Below are 20688 nucleotides of genomic sequence, written 5' to 3' on the forward strand. Positions count from 1 at the left end.
CTCTTCATATACATAACATGAGCCTATTGACAATGAAACTTAATTATCTTCTCAATTCAAAGGTTTTGTTTTAATTGTGATTGGATCACTATTGATTTGAAGCTATTAGTTCTCTATTGATACCTTTGTTGCAAAAACAACATCACGCCAATAAATTTACCTCATGTATTGCACAAATGTGTGCTAAAAAATAGACCCAAATTTTCCTTTGATTATTAACCTTCCACACTATCGACATACCCATTGCACTTGGTGCAATTGCTACTATTATTATTGTTTACTTAATTATTTGGTCCAAGGATATTTTATTTGAGTGTTATTTTCCTTTCGACCTTAAAACTAAGGGAAGAATGAATCGCGGGAAACTCAAAACCTTCAGCGGAACAAATCGCAGCAAGCAGGTTTTGGCAACAGAAAGGCTATTTCAATATATAATTTAGAAAGAGAAAGGCGTATTAGAGGAGAATGGGAATGCGAAACAATGCGAGAAGATCAGAAAGATCGCTGGTGTGCGCCATTCAGGCACTCGTGGGAACCCACATCTTAGTCGAATTGCGGAATGACACCTGTGTCAGAGGCTTGCTCGACGACTGCGATGACGCCATCAAGTGAATCACCATTCCTCCTCTTCTTCTTTTTCGTTCTCTTTCTCTTGCTTTATCACCTATGCCCCTCTTTTTCCCACAACATTTTTCATTTTTTCATTGCAGCGTTATAATAAAGGATTCCCTGGTCGAGGATGTCCAGGTATCACTATTTCTTTCTTTACTTTATATCTTAGTTTAAAATTAATATAACTTGATTATTTAATTGTGGGTAGCCATGTTGCGCTTGCAGGGCGTAGAGAAAAAGCTCCCACTGATATTCATAAGAGGTAGCCATATACGCTTCGTTCACATTCCACTCAACATTAGTATTTCTCAGGCTGTGGAGGACAGGGTAAATTATCTTCCAACCATTTTTTCCAGCTGTTCTGTTAATATAATACAAAATGTTAAATTTCTTGCTGCTCACTTTTACAACTACCTGGGAAAAAAACTAATTCAATAACTACTGACTAATTCCTTAGGTTTAACTTAAGTTAAACTTAAGTTAAACTTGACTGTTACCTTGTAACAGTCTAGCTGGTGCCAAACAACTAGATTAACTGAAGCTACTGAACTCTATTAGCTCCATTCCATCTTCCTTAATCAGACTAAGTTGCTGTAGCATACTGTGTGAAAATATGATAGAATGTAAAGAGAACATCTCATAACCAGCTAACAATTTCCATTAACGTGCAAATATGAACAAAACATGATAGTGTAATGGGTGGGAAAATTAGGCTTAGGGTTAAATTAAGATAATAAATCCACTAAATGATCTAATTAACCATTACATTTGGAAGGAGAGGGACTCTAATAGATCTATTCTTAGAAGATTGAGATTTTGATCAGATTCCGACTTTCTCTTAGGGGCTTTTTCCTTCTTGGATTGGATTGATTTGATTGTTGATGATTAGGGCAAAAATAGGTGATAATGAATTAATCTGACAGAAATAGTAAGCTACAGATGTCCCACGGAGCCACTAACTTGGATATGGGCAAAATAAGTTGTCTCAAATCTGCTCTTAGAAGTTTGGCCTGATTTTTTGGGACCAGGTAAGTATCAATTCGTCATGGTCCTTCGAATTTTCCGCCGTCGAAAGTTGAACCTGTCCGTCTTTGTGAACTCTGTCGATTCTCTCGAGTGTAACTCTGGACTTGTTCCTACACACAGAGAGAAAGGGAAATGTTTTGGGAATAGGGGTTTGCCTTAGGTCAAACCTCGATTTTAGAATTAACCATGAAATTGAATTGATAAATGTAATGAAAGACTGCAGTAAAATACTTTCCTTTTGTGGGAAAGACTGAAAGTGCTTGAAACACTAATGATATACCTTCATGAAGTTTTGTTTGACCTTCTCAAAGGAATTAGGGTTTTATGTATGTTGTCTTCGTAAAACATAGATCATGGATGTCATCTTCAATGTTTGAAACTTAATTTCACTTCTACTCCAATGCTTGATGAAAAACTAATTGCTTGCTCACTTGAATTTAGAATCTCAATTTTGCCTTCTTGAATTGATTAGGTTTCAAATGAGAGGGGTAGACCTCCTTTTATACATGTTTACCTGAAAATCAAATTGATCTTTTGGAGTAGGCTGACATAGGACATAGGTCCTTGCCTAAATTATGACCGTTATGAGGCCCCAAATTGGGCCCTTTTTGAGAGGACCATGGTGTTGGGTGCCATGGTCCTGATTTAGAACCAGGGTGTCCAACACCATGGTCCTAGAAATTAGAGCTCTAGGTTTGGGGGGAGACTGTGAAGGTGATGATAAAGTAGGTTTGATAGGTTGTGTGAGCAGAATTAGCACTTCAATGAAGCTTCGGAAGCCGAAGTGCCAAAATGAGGTCCAAGTGAGGACAAAATTGTAGGCAAGTACAATTTAAGATGCTACATTTAGCCCCCACTTTAGTAGAAGTATGAGACTAGGCATACTCATGGTAAAGTACAAAGGTTTGCATTGAAAACTTTCATCAAGATATCAAAGAGACAAGACACACTAAGCTAACAGGGACTTTAGGATCATACTATAATATCAAGATAAAAGGAACATTATAAGAAAGAGGAAAAGAGAGAGAGAACATGATTGCTAGCCTAGTAAGATTTGCTTACTATGAGTCATGAAAAACGAAAAATACTAAATTACAAAGCAAAAGGCTTAGTTTGCAAAGGAACTTGAGTATCGAAACATGTCACGGTGTGTGCATAAAGTGTAACATTGAGCAGAGTGTATGCCCCCACGTTAAAGGGATTGCATACGCCTTATTAAGAGCAATTGCTTAAGGTAGCATGCATCCAAAAGACAAGCATGCTACCACAATGAGATGCCCCCAAGAAAGGACAAATCAAAGTATAATGGTCACAAAACATATATGAAAAAGTTACATAAGGGATCCACTAACTTTGGGGTCTGTATGCTTTAATGATAAATAATGTATATCATAAATATTTTTAATGAATTGACCTCATCCCCCAAAGGTAGTGGAACTACAAACATATAGGAGAAGAGGACATGTGTCTTTTGAGTCAACATGGAAGAGACTAAAAGAGATCCTAGCTTTTTGCATCATCCCCAAGTAGACAACACAAAGGGACAACATATAGAAGAATTGAGATGGAAGAATGTCACAACAGATTCGGCCTCTTTAATACCTTGCACCAACGGAGTAATAAGGGTCATCTAAAGAGAACCTAACATAACACAAAAACACATCATGGGGGAAGCACATTGCAAACAAGCAAATCGACAAGAGAGGATCTACAACACGAATGAAGTTAATCAATCAAATCATTCACCTCACAATCTTGCTGAACATTATTTTGGGATGGTGGACAAGATGCAAGAGGAGCTACTTCGAGCACAGTAGATGGAGCTACTACAAGTACCAAACAAGGACCATGCTCTAATGATGAGTCACTTTGTTTGGCACTAGGAGCTAGGGCTAATACTTTTGAAAAATGTGAAGATAGATCATGATTAACATCAACAAGCTCGTACATATCATCAGAATCATTAGAATCAACATTGTTAGCATGAGCAACATCATCATCCATTTCATCTAGATTAATAAAAATAGAATCTCTATTACGAAAAGAGCATGAACCATCATTTTTCTTAAGCATTTTTAAATCTTGGTGATTTAGGTTGAACTTCCTCCCTAGGGTTAGATGAAGACTAAACAAATGGGATCAAGTCAACATTTGGTGTCTTTGGGGAGGAAACGGATTGGGAAGCAAGTTCATGAGCTCTAGCATGACGTCTTTGTCAGCGTTCTCTCGCACAATGATTCCTTTTAGTTTTAGCCAAGACTTGTGAAGGTTGAGGATCAATAGACATAGGCTTCTTTTCTTCCTTTAAAGGAGGAGGAACGGGGAAGGCCCTACTAGGTTGAGAAATAGGAGATTGCAAGCGCTTTCCTTTGTAAGACGTAGGAGGTGGTACAACGGCATATATAGGAGGAATAAAAGGTGTAGGAAGGATACTAGGTCCATGATGAGGAGGAATAGGTCTAGGGTCTCTAGGCTTACTCAAAGATATGATCATCTCATTTTTCCACTTTTGATAAGATAGAAAAAGGGCATCACTTCGAGGCTTAAGAGGCTCAAGTTGTTTAGACCAAAAGTAATCAAAGGTGAAATTTTCCCGCTTCACCGTGGGTTGGTAAAGGCTATGATTAATTGTTATGATAGTGGCATTATGAGGGAATTTTAAACATTTATGAATGGTAGAAGGGATAGCTTTCATGGAAGAGAGCCAAGGATGTCTCAACTTCACACGAAATTGATTAGATGTAGGAATAGCAAAAATCACATCAAAGCACTTAATACCAACCTCGACGAGAAGGGTAATAGAACCAATAGTAGGGCAAGAGAAACCATCATACACCTTGACCATAACATCAGATTTATCATATGTTACTTGATGCAATTGTAAAATGTAAAGATATTCTTCAGTGATCACATTCACCATACACATTAGATCAATGAGCACTCCTCATGAGAGTGTGTATTTGATCTTCGTAAAGATATACAATGGGCCATGAGGTGCAACAATAGTCTCACTAGGATCAAAGGTAATGCATATGTCCTTAGGAGGTGTAGGTTTGTCAACAAGATCCACAACATTATTAGATTCTACACCAAGGTCATCGGGAGAAAAGGCAAGAGACTTCGACTCAACAACATTAGTAGAGTAAGAAGGCAAAGGATTGGTGAAGATTTGGAGATTTTTATTAGGAGGTGCTATGGATTTGTTTCCTTTGCCATTCACACCGGCTACGGATATAGCATTATTATCAATGAAGTCTTGAATCTTACTCCTCAAAGTATAACACTTCTTAGTATCATGGCTAGGGTGACAGTGATATTGACAAAAGGCTTTGAGATCGTGATAAGGTGGCAGTGGTTTAGAAGAGACAATTGGTAAAATGGGAGGAAGTTTCAACACATTAGCATTTATCAATCTCGACATTATACTATGCAAAGACTTAGAAAGAGGAGTAAATTCTTTTCTAAAGTATTTGGATAAAGGGGCCACACTTGATGTCATGGCTGCCACTTGAGTATTGATATTGTCATTTATCTTGATGTATCCTTTGTTAGGTTTAAACTTCACAAAAAAATGTTTAGCACTCTCATTCTTATCAACCAGGGCCATTGAAGGAGATGATTCAAATTGACTCACTTGAAGCTGATAGTTATGAAACGCTACACACAATTGCGTAAAGGAAGTAAACTCAAAAAATAGAAGCTTATCTCTAATGTCTTTTTGTAAATTAGCAATAAAAATTCTTTGAACATCATGATCAGACATAGGACAAGCAATTTGATAATACAAATGTTTATATCTACCAATAAAATTAGTCACTTTTTCTTTAACTCCTTGCTTACAATGAATCAAATTAGTCAAAGTAATCTTAGGACCAATATTATTTTTGAAATTGTTGAATAAAAACATTAGCCCATTGTTGAAAAGAAGTGATAGAATAAGGAGACGAACAATGCCATTGCAAAACTTTATCCCTAAGGGTTCTAGTAAACAATTTAGCCATTAGTCTTTGGTCATGAGCAAAATCACTACACAAAGTTTAAAATGTTTGCACATGAGTCAAGAGGTCACCTTTTCCATTGTACAACTCCAATTGAGGGACTTCCATATGCTTAGGAGGGACAACAAAGACAATGTCATCAGATAATGGGCTTGCTACATCAAATGTAGGGACATTGAACTTGGATTGAGTAATGGAAGCCAATTTATGTTGTAAGGATGTAATAGTTTGGGCTAAGTTGTTAAGGGTTGCTTCGATAGAAGGATTGAAATTGGACATTTTGGATTGTGATGGAGGAGTAATATTGTTGTATGTGGGTGGAGGTTGAGAATAAGGAGGTGGAACACTATGGTATGTTGGTATGGGAGATGATTGTGTAATGTTTCCTTCCACTTGACGAGCAAATAAAAAATTGAGTTTCGCTAGCCTTTACTATTTCTGAAGGCTAGCGAAACTCAATTTTTTTCTAAAGGGAATAAAAAAATATAATTAAATATGAAAAGGGTCAAAAGCTAAAGTATTTAGTCTTTCATATTTAATTATTTTTAATGGGGCCACTTTAAGTGATGACTTGAAGTTTTCCTAGGCCAACACATTAATGTGTCAAGGGGGGCAACATTTTTTGTAAAGGCTAAATTAAATTTATTCAATTGGAGCGACTTATATGGAAGGCAATATAATTATTCTCATGCCTTTGTAAAATCGTATTGAAGCCCAACTATTGAGTGAAGCGGCTCATCTAAAACAAAATAATAATCATCATCGTGTATGACCAAGGTTGAAAAAGAAAAAGTAAAGGCACAATATAAAACAAAATCAGGTTTGGACGGGGATCATTATTCACGATTCTTCATTTTGTCTATTGTTTTTTGCTCTGCATAACGTATCTTGAGCTCTGGACGAAACCCTAGAGGTCCTCATTCTAGATGCAAACCCAGAGCACTCCCGTGGTGACTAAATAGATGCGTAGAGGCCTCGAGTTTATAGATAAAAGTCGTGGGTTCTGGTAGGTGCAGCTCTGAATATCTACATGAACCAGAACAAGATCTTCTGTTTCCTGCGACGACACCATAATTTATTATCAGGCTTCTTCAACCCCATATGCAACTGGTAGTAGAGCCGGCTGAGAACATAGGCGTGGGTGCTTGAGTGTACTTGCTGTCATTTTATGTGGGCTTGAAAAATGCAAGCTTATTCCGCCTGGCACAGTTTGGAGCATTCAACGTAGAGTATATGAAGTGGACATATCTTGGAGCTGGAGTTAGTGGCTAGGTTGTTGATCATTCAAGGCCTTCACTTGAATTGTTACTTCTTCTCAAGACTATTCCTGCACCATAATCTGCACGGAATTTGTAGAGGTCCCTTTGCTTGTAAGTGAAGTGTATTCAATCTAAGTTTGGGTTATTTTAATGAATCATCTCTGCTCATAACTGCAAATTGTCATTTGGAGTTTGGATATGGTTTGATGTATTTCTATCCACTTGTAATCAAAATTCAGCAATCAATCGAAGGAATCTACTGTTATGTATTAATTGTCAATATACTTTGTAGATATGCAAATTGGAACTATTGATGCTTTAAACTAAATCAAACAAGTAAGAAATACAATCCAACAGTCCTTTGTGACCAATTGTTGACAAATGTTTGCTTGTTAAAGGCCAAAGAACTTGTGTCTGGAAAAAGAAAATTGTTACAAACAGGTGTAAAGGCCAAACTCTAAAATCGTTAACTCGACATACAAGAAACACTTCAACACAAATCGAAGCATCTGTTATTCAGAATAATAAAATTGGGCTATATTCCACAGGGGATTCTTACAGTGGTATCAGAGTTGGTGATCTTGCCAGCCTATTGGGATTTCAGTAGAGAGACCAGGCACATGACCAAACACAAACAAATCTGCAAACTAATAATGCATTTCCAAAACATATGCAACTGTTTGACGAAATAACTAGTTGATTGTAAGGGAGAAGTGAATTTTTTTTAGTGCAGATCAGGGGTAATCATTGTAGTGAATCGATTCTATGAACCCACGAAAAATTGGGCTACACAAATATTACACCAGACGTAGAGTGGAACGACAGGAACAGGAAGTAGTAGAAGAATGGGATCCTTTGATCATGGCGGAGCAACTGAATGAGGGTGGAAATGGTCAACCCAACATACAAGATGTATTGGGTCAGTTGGCTCAACAACAACAATAGATGATGCAAACCTTCATGCAATCACATCAGCAGCTTCTGAACGCAATTGGTAATTTAAGGGTGCAGCCGTAGGCACGAAGTCAAGATGGTGAAGGTAGTGAGATAGGTCATGAAAACTGTGCTGGAGCAGCCTCTAATGCTGTTAGGACAGCAAATACTAGGTCTGATCGGCCACTTAGACCTACATTTCTACCAAGAAGAAATGAAGCAAAAGAGGTTCTTGGAGAAGAGGTTGAAGAGACTCATATCACGAACGATGTCATAGCTGCTTATGACGACTACATTGCACTTCGGGAACAAGTCAGGACATTATTAAATCTGAATCAATTCATGAATCGGTAGAAAGATAAAGCCAAATTCAGAATGGAAAGGCAAGACGGAGGGCCTAGAAGGCAAAATGGGCAAGGCACTAAACATAAGGAGTAAAAGGAAGCATTAAATAAGGTTCCTTTACCGACATTCGATGGGAGCAGAAAGACAAGTGCTAGATCATGGGTGCATAAACTAGACACATTCTTATCACTTAAACCCATGGAGGAGGATAAAGCTATACAGTTTACCACCATGCATCTGAAAGGAGTAGCTTATGATTGGTTGCGCCATGGTTTAGTATCACAAGATCATGCCATGATACATTCCTATGAAGAATTTGTTAGTAAGTTGATTGCCCGCTTTGATCGGAAGGACATTGAGGTTTACTACCGGGACTTGGCTCAGCTTAAAAAGGCTGGACATGTAGAAGCATATATTAATGAGTTCCAAAAGATTGCGGTCATGGTTCCCGACATGTTAGAAAGAAGGGTCACCATGCTGTTTGTAGAAGGGTTAAGTGATAGATTAAGGGGATTGGTCAAGACACATAAGCCTGATATGTTGCATGATGCTATTGGTTTAGCTCTTGACCTTGAAACTACACCTTCCATTCAGCCACAAAAGAAAAGCTTCAGTGCTTGGAAACCAAATAAAAAGGGTGTTAGTTAGCATAAGTATACACCACCAAAGGGTGATCAAGAGTCTAGGAATGAATTGAGAAGAAAGAAGCTATGCTTTTCTTGTAAGGAACCATGGGAGTTAGGACATCGTTGTCTTGGAAAAGGTAAGGCCCATTTGATTGAGGTCATATCAGATGATGTAGAACTAGAAGAGCAAGAGACTAGTAGTGGAGATGAAAGTGAGCATGAGGATCAACCACAACAAGTAGAATTGGAAGATATTGCAACCAAAGAAATTCCACGCAGCACTATTGCCACCTTATCTGGAGTACCCAGAAGTCACCCTTTTCGATTGAGAGGTCCTTAAGGGGCAACAAATGGTTTGTTTATGGACAACGGGGCCACACATAATTTTATTGATGAAGGACTAGTGGCGAAGCATGGACTTCAGGTTGAGGACTTCCCAGGATTTAGTGTTATTGTCGCTGATGGATTTACATTAAGTTGCACTAGGGTGGTACCCTAGCTGAGCATTCAGATTGGAGATTATAACTTAATGGATGACTTTTATGTGCTTGGGCTCAGCAATATAGATGTCGTCTTGGGACTCTAGTGGTTAGAGTCACTTGAGCGATATGTTTAAGACTTCCGCATGATGCAACTTGAATTTATGATGGATGGTAAGACGATTGTGCTTAAGGCTATGTCAGACAATGGTCCTCGAGTGGTTTCAGCACGGAGGATGGAGGCTCTATACAGGCGCGGTGATGTGGATTGGGTAGCTCAGTGCTTGGTGTCGACTACACCTTCCTCCAATAGCGAGTCGCAATATCATACGAATATCCAGATAGTGTTGGATAAACATAGTAAGGTGTTTGGGGAAATTCCATCGGGAAGGTCACTTGAAGATGGATTTGAGCATGTCATAGAGATTGAAGAGGGCGCCAAGCCAGCTATCACTACGCCTTACAGACACCCATGCCATTTAAAAGAAGAGATTGAGAAAACAATCAAGGAGTTACTAAGCATGGGACACATCCAGCCTAGTTCCAGTCCTTTTGCTTCATTAGTTGTTTTGGTCAAAAAGAAGGATGGCACTATGCGTATGTGCATAGATTATAGAGCTCTGAACAAGAAGACCGTTAAAAACAGGTAGCCCATTCCCATGATCGATGAGCTACTTGATGAATTGCTTGGGTTCATGCATTTTTCTAAGATTGGTCTTTGTTTCGGCTATCATTAGATTCGAGTCCGGGAAGAAGACATACAGAAGACTACTTTTCACTATCACTATGGACACTTTGAGTTCCTAGTCATGCCATTCAAACTCACCAATGCACCAATGACATCCCAATCTTGCATGAACCACACCTTTCAGGATCAGTTGCGTAAGTTTGTACTAGTTTTCTTTGATGACATACTAATATACAACAAGTCATGGAATGACCATCTTCAACATTTGGATGTGGTGTTGGGCATTATGGAGGCTCAATCATTCTATGTGAAGGCTTCTTAATGTGAGTTTGGGATGACGAAGATTCTTTACCTTGGACATGTGATTGGAGCTAACGGTGTTAAGGTACACATAGAGAAGATTCAGGCTATTCAGGACTGGCCGCCACCTAAGAACATTTCAGAGTTGAGAGGTTTCTTGGGCTTATGTTGTAATTATAGAAGGTTTGTGAAGGGCTTCTCACAGTTGGCATCACCACTTACAAACCTCACAAAAAAGGTGCATTTCATTGGTCTGATGAGGCGCAGGTGAAATTCGACAAGCTCAAGGAATGAGCTCATGTCCAGTATTGGCGCTACTTGATTTTACATAGCCATTTGTCTTGGAGTGCGATGGATTGGGTCAGGGGATAGGTGCAGTTTTGATGTAGATTCAACATCCGATTGCATACGAGAGCAAAAAACTAAGGGACTCAGAAAGACCATACTCCACATATGATAAGGAGATGCTAGCAATTATGTATGCACTAGCTAAGTTCAGACAGTATTTAGTGGGAGCTAAATTTGTGGTTAGGACTGATCACAACAGTCTTAAGTATTTTTTGGAGTAGAAGGATTTAAATGAACAACAATAGAAGTGGGTGAGCAAGGTTCAGGCTTGAGACTTCGATGTGGAGTATATTAAAGGAAAGACAAATATTGTTGCCGATGCATTGTCCAGAAAACCAACACTCTGTTCTCTCACTAAGATTTCAGTTGACTGGAAATCTCAATTAGTGGCTGAGTATACCAAAAATGACTTTGCCTGTGATTTGATTGACAGACGGGTGCAGGATGACAAGTATTTTGTGGTTGATGATATCATTTATTATAAGAATAGGATATATCTTGTACCAGGGTCAAAGTTGAAGGTCAAGATTATGAGGGTGATACATGATACACCTCTAGTAGGACATTCGGGTTTCTTCAAAACCTATTGATAGATTCAAGAGAGATTCACTTGGAAGGGATTAAGGGATGATGTGTTGCAGTTGTTAGAGAGTGCTTGACTTGTCGGCAAAACAAGTCAAAATATACGTTCCCTACAGGCCTTCTACAACCATTGCTGATACTTGAACAGAAGAGGGAAGGAATATCCATGGATGATATTGCAGGACTCCCACATGTTCAGGGAGAGATTGCATATTTGTGGTTGTTGATAGGTTAATTAAATATGCACATTTCTTTGTTGTACCTACTGACTTTACAACACCTCAAGTAGCAAAATTATTCTTCAGAGAGGTGTTCAAGCTGCATGGGCTTCCCAAAAGTATTGTTAGTGATTGGGACAATAGGTTTCTCAATATGTTTTGGCAGAAGTTGTTCCGATTAGCAAGTACAGAGTTGACACCAAGCACGAGCTACCATCCTCAAACTGGTGGTCAGACAAAGATAGTGAATAAATGGATTGAGGGCTATCTATGGAATTATGTTGCAGGGCAGCAGCCTTCTTGGATCAAATGGCTATATTTAGGCGAGTATTGCTACAATACCACCTACCACATGTCTATTGGTATGTCCCCCTTTAGGGCGTTATACGGGTATGATGCACTATCATTTATGGATTTGGCCTTCAATGATAGTAAAGTTCCTCGGGCAAAAGAAACGATGTAGAGTTATCAAGATATCCTCAAGGCATTAAAGGATAATCTCCAACATGCACAAAACCAATAGAAAATGTATGTAGACAGACACCGTGTTGAGAGATCTTTTGAGGTTGGGGACATAGTTTTCTTGCGTCTATAGCCATATAGGCAATTGATGTTCGAAGAAAAGTGGAGTAGAAAAACTTAAGCCACATTTCTATGGGCCCTACAAGATATTAAGAAGAATTGGGGAGGTTGCGTATGAATTAGAACTTCCAAAAGGCAGTAAAATCTACAATATGTTCCCTGTTTCATGCCTTGGGCCAGCGTACGGTTTCATCTCCAAAACTACCACACCTCGATGAGGAATGAAATTTGGTTTTAGTATCTGATAGTATTGTTGATACGAGGTAGAGGAAGTTGAGGAATAGGACAATTCATGAATATCTGGTTAGGTGGAGAGACTTACTGGTTGAGGATGCAACTTGGGAAGGTGAATAGATTTTGCAACATCCAAACTTGCGATTGCTAGAGGACCAACAATCTCTAGTACAATTGTAGGTGAGTACAATTTAGGACACTACAAATAGAAATGGAGAATCCCTAGTAGAATATAACCCAATTTTGTCCTCGCCTACAATTTTGTCCTCACTTGGACCTCAATTGTACTTGCCTAGTGGGGATTATTTGTCACCTCTTGATCTGATGTTATAATATCTGAACAATGACATTTCTATTTGTAGTGTCCTAAATTGTACTCGCCTACAATTTTGTCCTCACTTGGACCTCAATTGTAGGTGAGGACAAAATTGTAGGCGAGTACAATTTAGGACACTACAAATAGAAATGTCATTGTTCAGATATTATAACATCAGATCAAGAGGTGACAAAAAAAGATATTATAAAAGACTCCGGGAATGTCTGAACATTAATTAGATCAATCATCAAATCATCTTCTCATTCTAGTTCTCTTAGAAATTTTTATATCTCGCCCTTAGTTAGCCACTACTAGCTACAACTTCTCCTAAATGAATTGAAATGAAACATGAAACAATTTCTTAATCTAAAAACGAGAGTTATAAAGTTTTGATATCTAACTAAATTTTAGCTGCATTCTATCATAGTAACAATACTTAGTAAATAGGACAAGAGTAGAAAAGGATGAGAAATAGAATAGAGACAACCACAAAAGTGAGTGACACTGATATATGCTGGGAAAAGCTGCAAAGGGAAAAATCCAACCTCCAAAGCATCAAAACATATGTGTTATCAACAATTATAGGTTATAATACAATATCAAACTTCAAGCTTTATAGGAGATTGATGCAAAGGTGGGGTTAACATCAATCAACATACAAGTTATACTTGAATGAATTTAAGGTGCATTCCAATTACACCACTTGGATATTGCTTCTTTGGTCTATTTCACATGTCATCTAAAGCATCAAAACATATGTATTATCAACAATTATAGGTTATAATACAATATCAAACTTCAAGCTTTATAGGAGATTGATGCAGAGGTGGGGGTAACATCAATCAACATACAAGTTATACTTAAATGAATTTAAGGTGCATTCCAATTACACCACTTGGATATTGCTTCTTTGGTCTATTTCACACATCATCTAAACTTCAGCAAGGAAATATAGTATTGGCCTGATCATGGCCTCTCACTATGGATTTTGATGGCACACAAGTCATCATTACATCGAACAACTCAACAATGTATTATTTTATTAAATCCTCATGACAACATTTACTATGAAAAGACACACAAAAACATCCATATCTTTCCCAAATGATCAAATAACCCAAATTCCCTTGTAGGAGCCTTGTGCAGTAATGTAAAGAAGACTCTCACCAAGTTTGAGCCTTTTGGGATGATGCAATACAAAGATATAGTTTTCTTAATGCTTGCTAGAAACCCTAGTTTTATCACAGACCTGCTCTCATAAAAAATGTCATAACTCATTCAAAACTTAATGAAATTGGATCAGATCAAAAGGAAATGAAACTAGACTTGAAAATGAAGCAAAAGTTGTCAATATTTAGATTGTTTGAACAAAAGATTAGAGAAATAAAGCAAGAATTGGAACAAATAAGACTAGAGATGCAAAATTGGCACTTACCAATCAAGAAGAAGATCACATGGCCCATCAAAAGGATCATTTAAAAGAGGAAAAGACAAACAAGGACAGCAGCAATAAAAGAGGTTAAAAATGAGGAGGTAAGCACATCTATGATTGTTTTGATATCATCAAGTATTGAAGAATTCAAAAAGAAAATATAGATGTAGATGTGGATGAATCCCCATGTCATTCTCAGTTGTTTGAGTCTAATAATCAAATTGAATAACTTGAAGGGTATACTACTATTGAGGTTGGGCAGGGTGGTTAACTGGGAGAATGAGAAGAAGAACAGGTCTTCATGTAGCTTAAAGCTTCTAAATAGTTAATCTAATCTGCTAGAAAGTAAAATCTGCACTAACCAATCAACAACATAAACTCAATCAACACTAAAAACTCAATTAAACAAACCAGAATAAAGACAATCAAATGACAATCTTTCTTTGAATACCAATCTAATGAAACAAACAAGAAAGAGACAAAACAAATGAATATGTTGTTAGACTAGATCCTGGTTTGTTCACACAGTAAACAGCCTATAAGCTACAATTAACAAGGGAAAGAGACATAGCTACCTTTTTAGTTTCTGTATATGTTTTTATGTGTAAAGAGGCAAAATATCATGAAATCAATCAAAGCTTGCATACACATTTATTCCATAAAAGCGATATAATTCTAGGTGCGGGGTGCATGTCAAGTGATGCATGATTAGCCTTGTGTCAAGATAATCCCAACTAGAAAAATTATATTTGTAAGTTTTTGTTCGTATCTTTTCTATTATATTTCTAATGATAAATGCAACTAGAATGAGTTACAAACTCATTAGTTATGTGCAAAAACTCGATTTTCAAGCTAAGGATGAAATCAATCTAGAAATGTACAAAAATGGAAAATGCAGTGTTTCTATTTTTCTTGTTAATTGTTGCAACTGAAGTATACATGCAAATGGATTGTTAAAATCCAAGCTTGGTCTTGATAGACCCAAAACAATCTTGAAAATTGTAGAAATCAGCAAATGCAATGTTTCCCAAATGCTTTATATGAGGCACAAATGGAAGCCAATGAAGTACAAGCAATGAACAATCAATAGAACTGGCTCTTCAGATTTTGGATGGTTTTGAGCACTAAGAGCAGTCCTAGAGTGTCAAAACCCTGCAAAGTATTGAAGTCCTGTGTTACAATGTCTATCTTAAACAAGCAACCTAGAAGCTTTGAAATGCCTATACAAGTTGCCTATGACTAAGAAATGGATGTACTTATGATGGGGACATTGAAATAGTCAAAACAAGAATATTGTCAAGTGTAGAGAAATGCAAAATAGCACCATGCATATGTGATATGTATGTTTTCTAAATGTCCCTTGATATATCAAAAGATTGAAACAGCATATGAATCTATGATCAGACCGTTCATTGGCCTATAATGTGACTTTGACTGATCAATCCTTCACTTAATCCAAAACAACAATGGAGAATGACTCTATATGTTAGAATATATTTAGATATGTGCAAAACTAGATGTAGAAGAGAGTAATCGGACTGCAACAAATTGGGAGCAAACAAATGAAGGTAAGGATGTATGCATGACCTATCTTGTGAATGATGCATGGGCTTAAGGCAGACAGTAAATAACACAAGGAGAAATGAATTTCTTTTGAGAGAAAAAGACCTGAAAGTGGCAGGAGGAAGGTTTCCTGACAGGAAATGCTGTCAGACTGTACCCCATTTTCAACTTCATCCTCCTCTTTCACTTTAAAGGCTGTAGCAATAAACATATCCATGAAATGCAATGATATCAAAAATTTGTACCATTAGGTAGCATGAGAATGGGTGCCCCTACCGATCAAATGCTAATTACAACTACAATCCATTCTAGCTGCATCACAACAATCCAATACCAACAATATTAGTTTGTTCAGGCAATCCATTAACAATTGCCATAATATTGACATAATATGCATAACTAAACAGAAAAATAACAAAACACTACTAATAATTGATAATGCAATATATCAAATGAGTCATGACATATGATATATTGCATACATTTGTATTATTTGTTCAAGATAGAAAAATAGGCAGTAGTCAAGTCAGATTCAAGATCTATGTGAACAGATCACTATATTGCTCTAGTTGAGAGCATCAAAATCAGCATTTGATTAATTCGAACTAGGTGTACTGTGAATATCAGCAGTTTTATTAGTTCTGCGTGTGCTTAAAATTATGTTTTCTTCTTGTGTTAATTTTTTAACTTTTTTTTTTGTTCTTCATCTGACTCTAGTTTAACAGTGAGGTACAACTTTAACACCCTGGGTTCTGCCTGGACATGTACCAGGCAGAAAAAGTGATGTACACAGATGTATTTGAGCAAGATATGGTATAATAGATTAACTTGGCTGTACCTGGGAGATACCCTGAGTACTATCAATACCGGGACCAGAAATGTACCAATAAGAGTATGGGGCTCTCCAAGATAGTTCCAAGTAACATGCTGTTGGTAAACAGATGCAATGTTTTGCTCAAATCGATGTGCCTCACCCAATGGGCAGTGATAAATCTTTGCAACAATTGGAGAACTTGACATTGAATGGACTACTTTCCTGTGTTCAAGAGGGGCAGCTCCCTTATATGATGGGGTTTCTCAGATTTTTGTGTAGTTTTAACTAGAAAGTACATAAAATAAAGCAAAAGAAAGAGAATAAAAGGGGGAAGAGGAGAGAAATCCTGAATAGATCAAACATGGACAACCATCTAGAATTACTTAACATGAACGAAGATGGAAGGAAAGGAGAAATGTATGCAGAATTGAATAGATAACATATTCATTTCCACATACATCATTAACAAAGAAGGGAGAAGATATGTAGATTAATCAAATAGAATCCAGAGTCCAACAAATTTTCTCTGCAGTGATTGTTGGAAATAAATTAATAAATTTGCATTGAATTTGCAAATTGCAAAGAAGGATCTTGAGAAACAATACAAGCACAATCTAACATAAGAAAAGATAATGCTGAACCGATGGATTGAAAATCAGAGTCCTATCTGGACTATTACTCTTCAAAATTTCACAAAATCACAAAGTCTCTTGCCTCCTTGTACAATCTGCAACGAGTTTGGTCAAGAATAGTAACCACCAGTAAGCCTTGCTAACCCCTTTAATAGGGAGAATATGCCTTTCCTTCCTATAACTGTTTTCAACTCCTTTTTGGGTTTACAAAAAATTTAGAAATAAAATACAATAAGTTCCTGTAAACAAATATCACAAAAATTTCATTAAAAACATTTGGGTAAGAACTTTATAATAAAATATTAATTCTCCCCATAATTTTGAAAGGTGTTTGATTGTTGCAACATTTTGTTAAACATTTGACATGTGTTGGCTATAGATGACGATTCTTGAAGCAATTTGTTGGATGGTTGGCATGCATTGTTAATGTTTTGCCACTGAGCTTGATATAGATTGAATCGATGACATTAATAATTCATTCATCTTAGAGTCACTAAATGCATTACCTATATATCTCATTCCACACCAAAAGCACAACTAAAATTGTAAGTGATGAAAAACTAAAAATAATCACTTCTGTGCCAGCAAACTATTAATCTTTTTTGGAATCACGTTTTCAAAAACTTTGTTCTTGTCCCGGGTAAGTACATGTCATACATGTCCATTTCAGCTTCAGGAAAGTCCTTGCCATTTTTACATTTCATCTCACTGCCTAAATTAAGTGTTTTCTCATTTAAGGCCTGCTTCATGCCTTCCCACATATCTAAATCACCATGTTTTGAAGGTGATTCTGATTGTTCATCAGCATCCAATACGTGGTCTTGAAATGGCAAGTTCTTCTCAAGAAGAGGGCTCTTCAGTGAGTGAGGTGTCTTGACAAACAGTTTGCACCTTGTCTCTGCTGCCACATGTTTGCATGTATTTCTGATATAACCTTTCTCTAATATGCTTTGATGGATGCCTATACTTTTTTACAAAGCCACCATATCACGAAGGCATGGGGAAAATTGGGAAATGTAAATTGATTGGGTTGAAGACTTTTGGTTGCATATGGTGAAATAATGTGACTTCCCTGCAAGGATACCCATGTCTTTTGTATGTTGCAACAGTTGTATTCCATGAGATGCTGTCTCATTCTTTACATGTGGTGAATCACTATATGGGCGTCCCTCAAACTTATTATGAAGCTGCATGTGCTACAATGGTTAAATGACACAGGCATGGAACTATTGGGGATGGTTGTGGATGATTTCATCTGTTAATTACAAGTAAATGAAGGTTTCTAAAGCTTCTTATGCAAATCCATGAGGTGCATATCCTGCTAGTATGGCCTGTCATCGAGATAATGTTTTGTTTTGAGTGTTTTTGTGTTTTTTGCAGGAATGTGAGGGTCTTGAGTAAGTCAGGAGTTTTCATACATGCTCATGCATGACGCAAAGGGCATGGTCTTTGGCTATTTTCTTTTATCTTTTACCTTTTTACTGTTAATGCATGGTAGCTTCGGTAAGATAAATGATTGAATGAGAGATAAATGAAGTCTCTCATTCAATAATTTATCCTATTGATAAACCATCAAGAAAACTTCAAGCTATTTCATTTGATAATCCTTCCTCATTTATATATTAAATATACTTAGTCGATCAATATCGATAATCATATTATAGCATGGCATATCGGTGATCACCGATGGCTATCGGGTTAACCATGTATCGCGATTTACATTGGATTTGTTCCCAGCGATAAACAAATAATGATTATCAAGTTGCTTTCGGGTGGCAAAGTATGCACCGCTTGACATATATAACCTTTAGTTAGTGATCGATGTCGGTTAACTTAGACACCGATTCACATCGGTTAATATGCCACGCAAACATCGTGAATACCGATTGGCATACACACTAAGTTACGTAGACCCCGATTAGTATCGGGCTGGTAATTAAAGAAACACCGGTTGATAATATATATCAAAGGGTGCGATCAAGTAGTGTCTTGATCGGTCATGTCCATAAGACATGACTGGTCAAGGCACTGCTTGATCCTCCCCTCTTGCATATATATATTATTTGATATTTGTGAAGAGGATACTAAAATCGATAAATATTCCTCTCACCTGCCAAACAAAGAAGATAGTCAGAATTATAATAGAGATAGATAATACATAGATATAGAGAATACAAATTAGAATGCATCTTGCATATTGAATTGAAAATTGAACAACATTTACATTTACTTTATAAGGTTTGCAGAACTTTAACTATCATGGGCAAAAGAGGGTCAGGAAACCTTTTTTATTTTAGATTTTGACTTCCTCTGGGGGTTCCACAATTCTGCCTTTATAAGGGTTTGTAGAATGCTTTTGCATCTATTCCTTTATATCCTTGCAGAAATTCAGGGTCTCTAGGGATGCGGTGATGGGAAGGCACTTGGCACCTCTTCAAGTGCCTTTAAGTTCTGCATTACGTAATTATTTGAATTTCTGCTTTATGCATTGCGGGGTTTTGGTAAGTGAAAGGAGGTGAGGACTTTGCTGTTTTGTGCCAATTACCTTGCCAAATTTGCATTTCTTTAAATTTGCACTAAGGCAGAAGTTTGAAGGTGAGTAATATTTGCATTTGTGCATACAGTTTCCCCATCTCTTATACCATGGAGAACACTTAAAGAGTCAAAAGTAATTTTTTTAACTACTTGTAACCTTTGAACTTGTTCCAACTTAAATTGAATCGATGAATAATTCAAGTTCCAAGCTTCCAAAACTTGAAAATTACAATTAAACTTGTGGAAAAATGGAAAATTTTGCTTGATTTTAAATGGCTCACACTTCATGACTTGCAGACACATAAATTGACATTAGGATATTTGCCAAGTACTTCACTTGAGACATTTCATCCTCCATTGCCAAGGCAATTATGATTTCGTGCTTTCACCAATCGGGTGATTTGATTAATCACATAATTAAAATTTGTCAAATTTAATAAAGCCTTTCTTGGAACCAACTTGCGACCATTTATAAAGCACAATGTGCAAATTATGACTTCTGAGAGACAAACTATCAACTGTATTTAAATCTTGCAACTCCATTTATTTATGCAAAAACAGTGAGAATGAGTAAAATTTTGCTGTGAACCAACTGTCAAAACTTTTCAAGAAGCCTCTATGCAATGTGTTAAATCATGACTACTTGTCAAAATTTAAAATAATTGCAAATTTACGCTTGCAAATCAATTATAATTACATTCAAACTTGAAATTATTCTGAATCCAACCATGTTAGAACCTTGAGGAGTCCATTAGAATTTGTTATTAACTTTCTGAGCCATTTTGGTACTTTGCAAAACCGCAAGCTGTGAGAAAATAAAGATGCAGAAATTTTTTCTGAGATGGTATGCCTGTCAACTGTATAGAAGCCCTTGATGTTCTGTCATTGAGATCTGATCCAACATTTAATCAGTTTAAAGAGATTAATATGAGAATTGTGACTTAATCAAAACCATGCTGAGCATTTTGAGGAGATTGAACTTGACTACAAACCACTTATGACTACAAGCAACAATTGACAACTTTGACTTGATAAGCTATTTAACACTTAAAAATGACAAGGAACATTTGCAACCAAGACTTAATGATGCAGGCATTAATGTTTTTGACTTGATCAAGCCAAGGCGAAAAATAAACTTCACACACGACTTGAAAATTGACATGACA

The 20688-nt window shown here is 36.9% G+C and overlaps 1 protein-coding gene across 5 annotated transcripts in view; it reads left to right on the forward strand.

The window, feature by feature from the left end:
* Nucleotides 1-310: 310 nt before the first annotated feature.
* The window catches only part of LOC131067514 (uncharacterized), a 95877-nt gene continuing 75499 nt past the window's right edge, over nt 311-20688 (forward strand). The window contains exons 1-3 of one of the 5 annotated variants that reach the window (XM_058002543.2): nt 311-608; nt 711-747; nt 838-939. In XM_058002543.2, the coding sequence (XP_057858526.2) occupies nt 466-608; nt 711-747; nt 838-939 (282 nt within the window). In that variant the 5' untranslated portion in view covers nt 311-465. The remainder of the gene's footprint in view (nt 609-710; nt 748-837; nt 940-20688) is intronic. The other 4 variants (XM_058002544.2, XM_059213480.1, XM_059213481.1 and 1 more) reach the window with 4 other exon arrangements.

The sequence above is a fragment of the Cryptomeria japonica genome, chromosome 10 (genome assembly GCF_030272615.1).
Source record: "Cryptomeria japonica chromosome 10, Sugi_1.0, whole genome shotgun sequence".
NCBI classification, from domain to species: domain Eukaryota; kingdom Viridiplantae; phylum Streptophyta; class Pinopsida; order Cupressales; family Cupressaceae; genus Cryptomeria; species Cryptomeria japonica.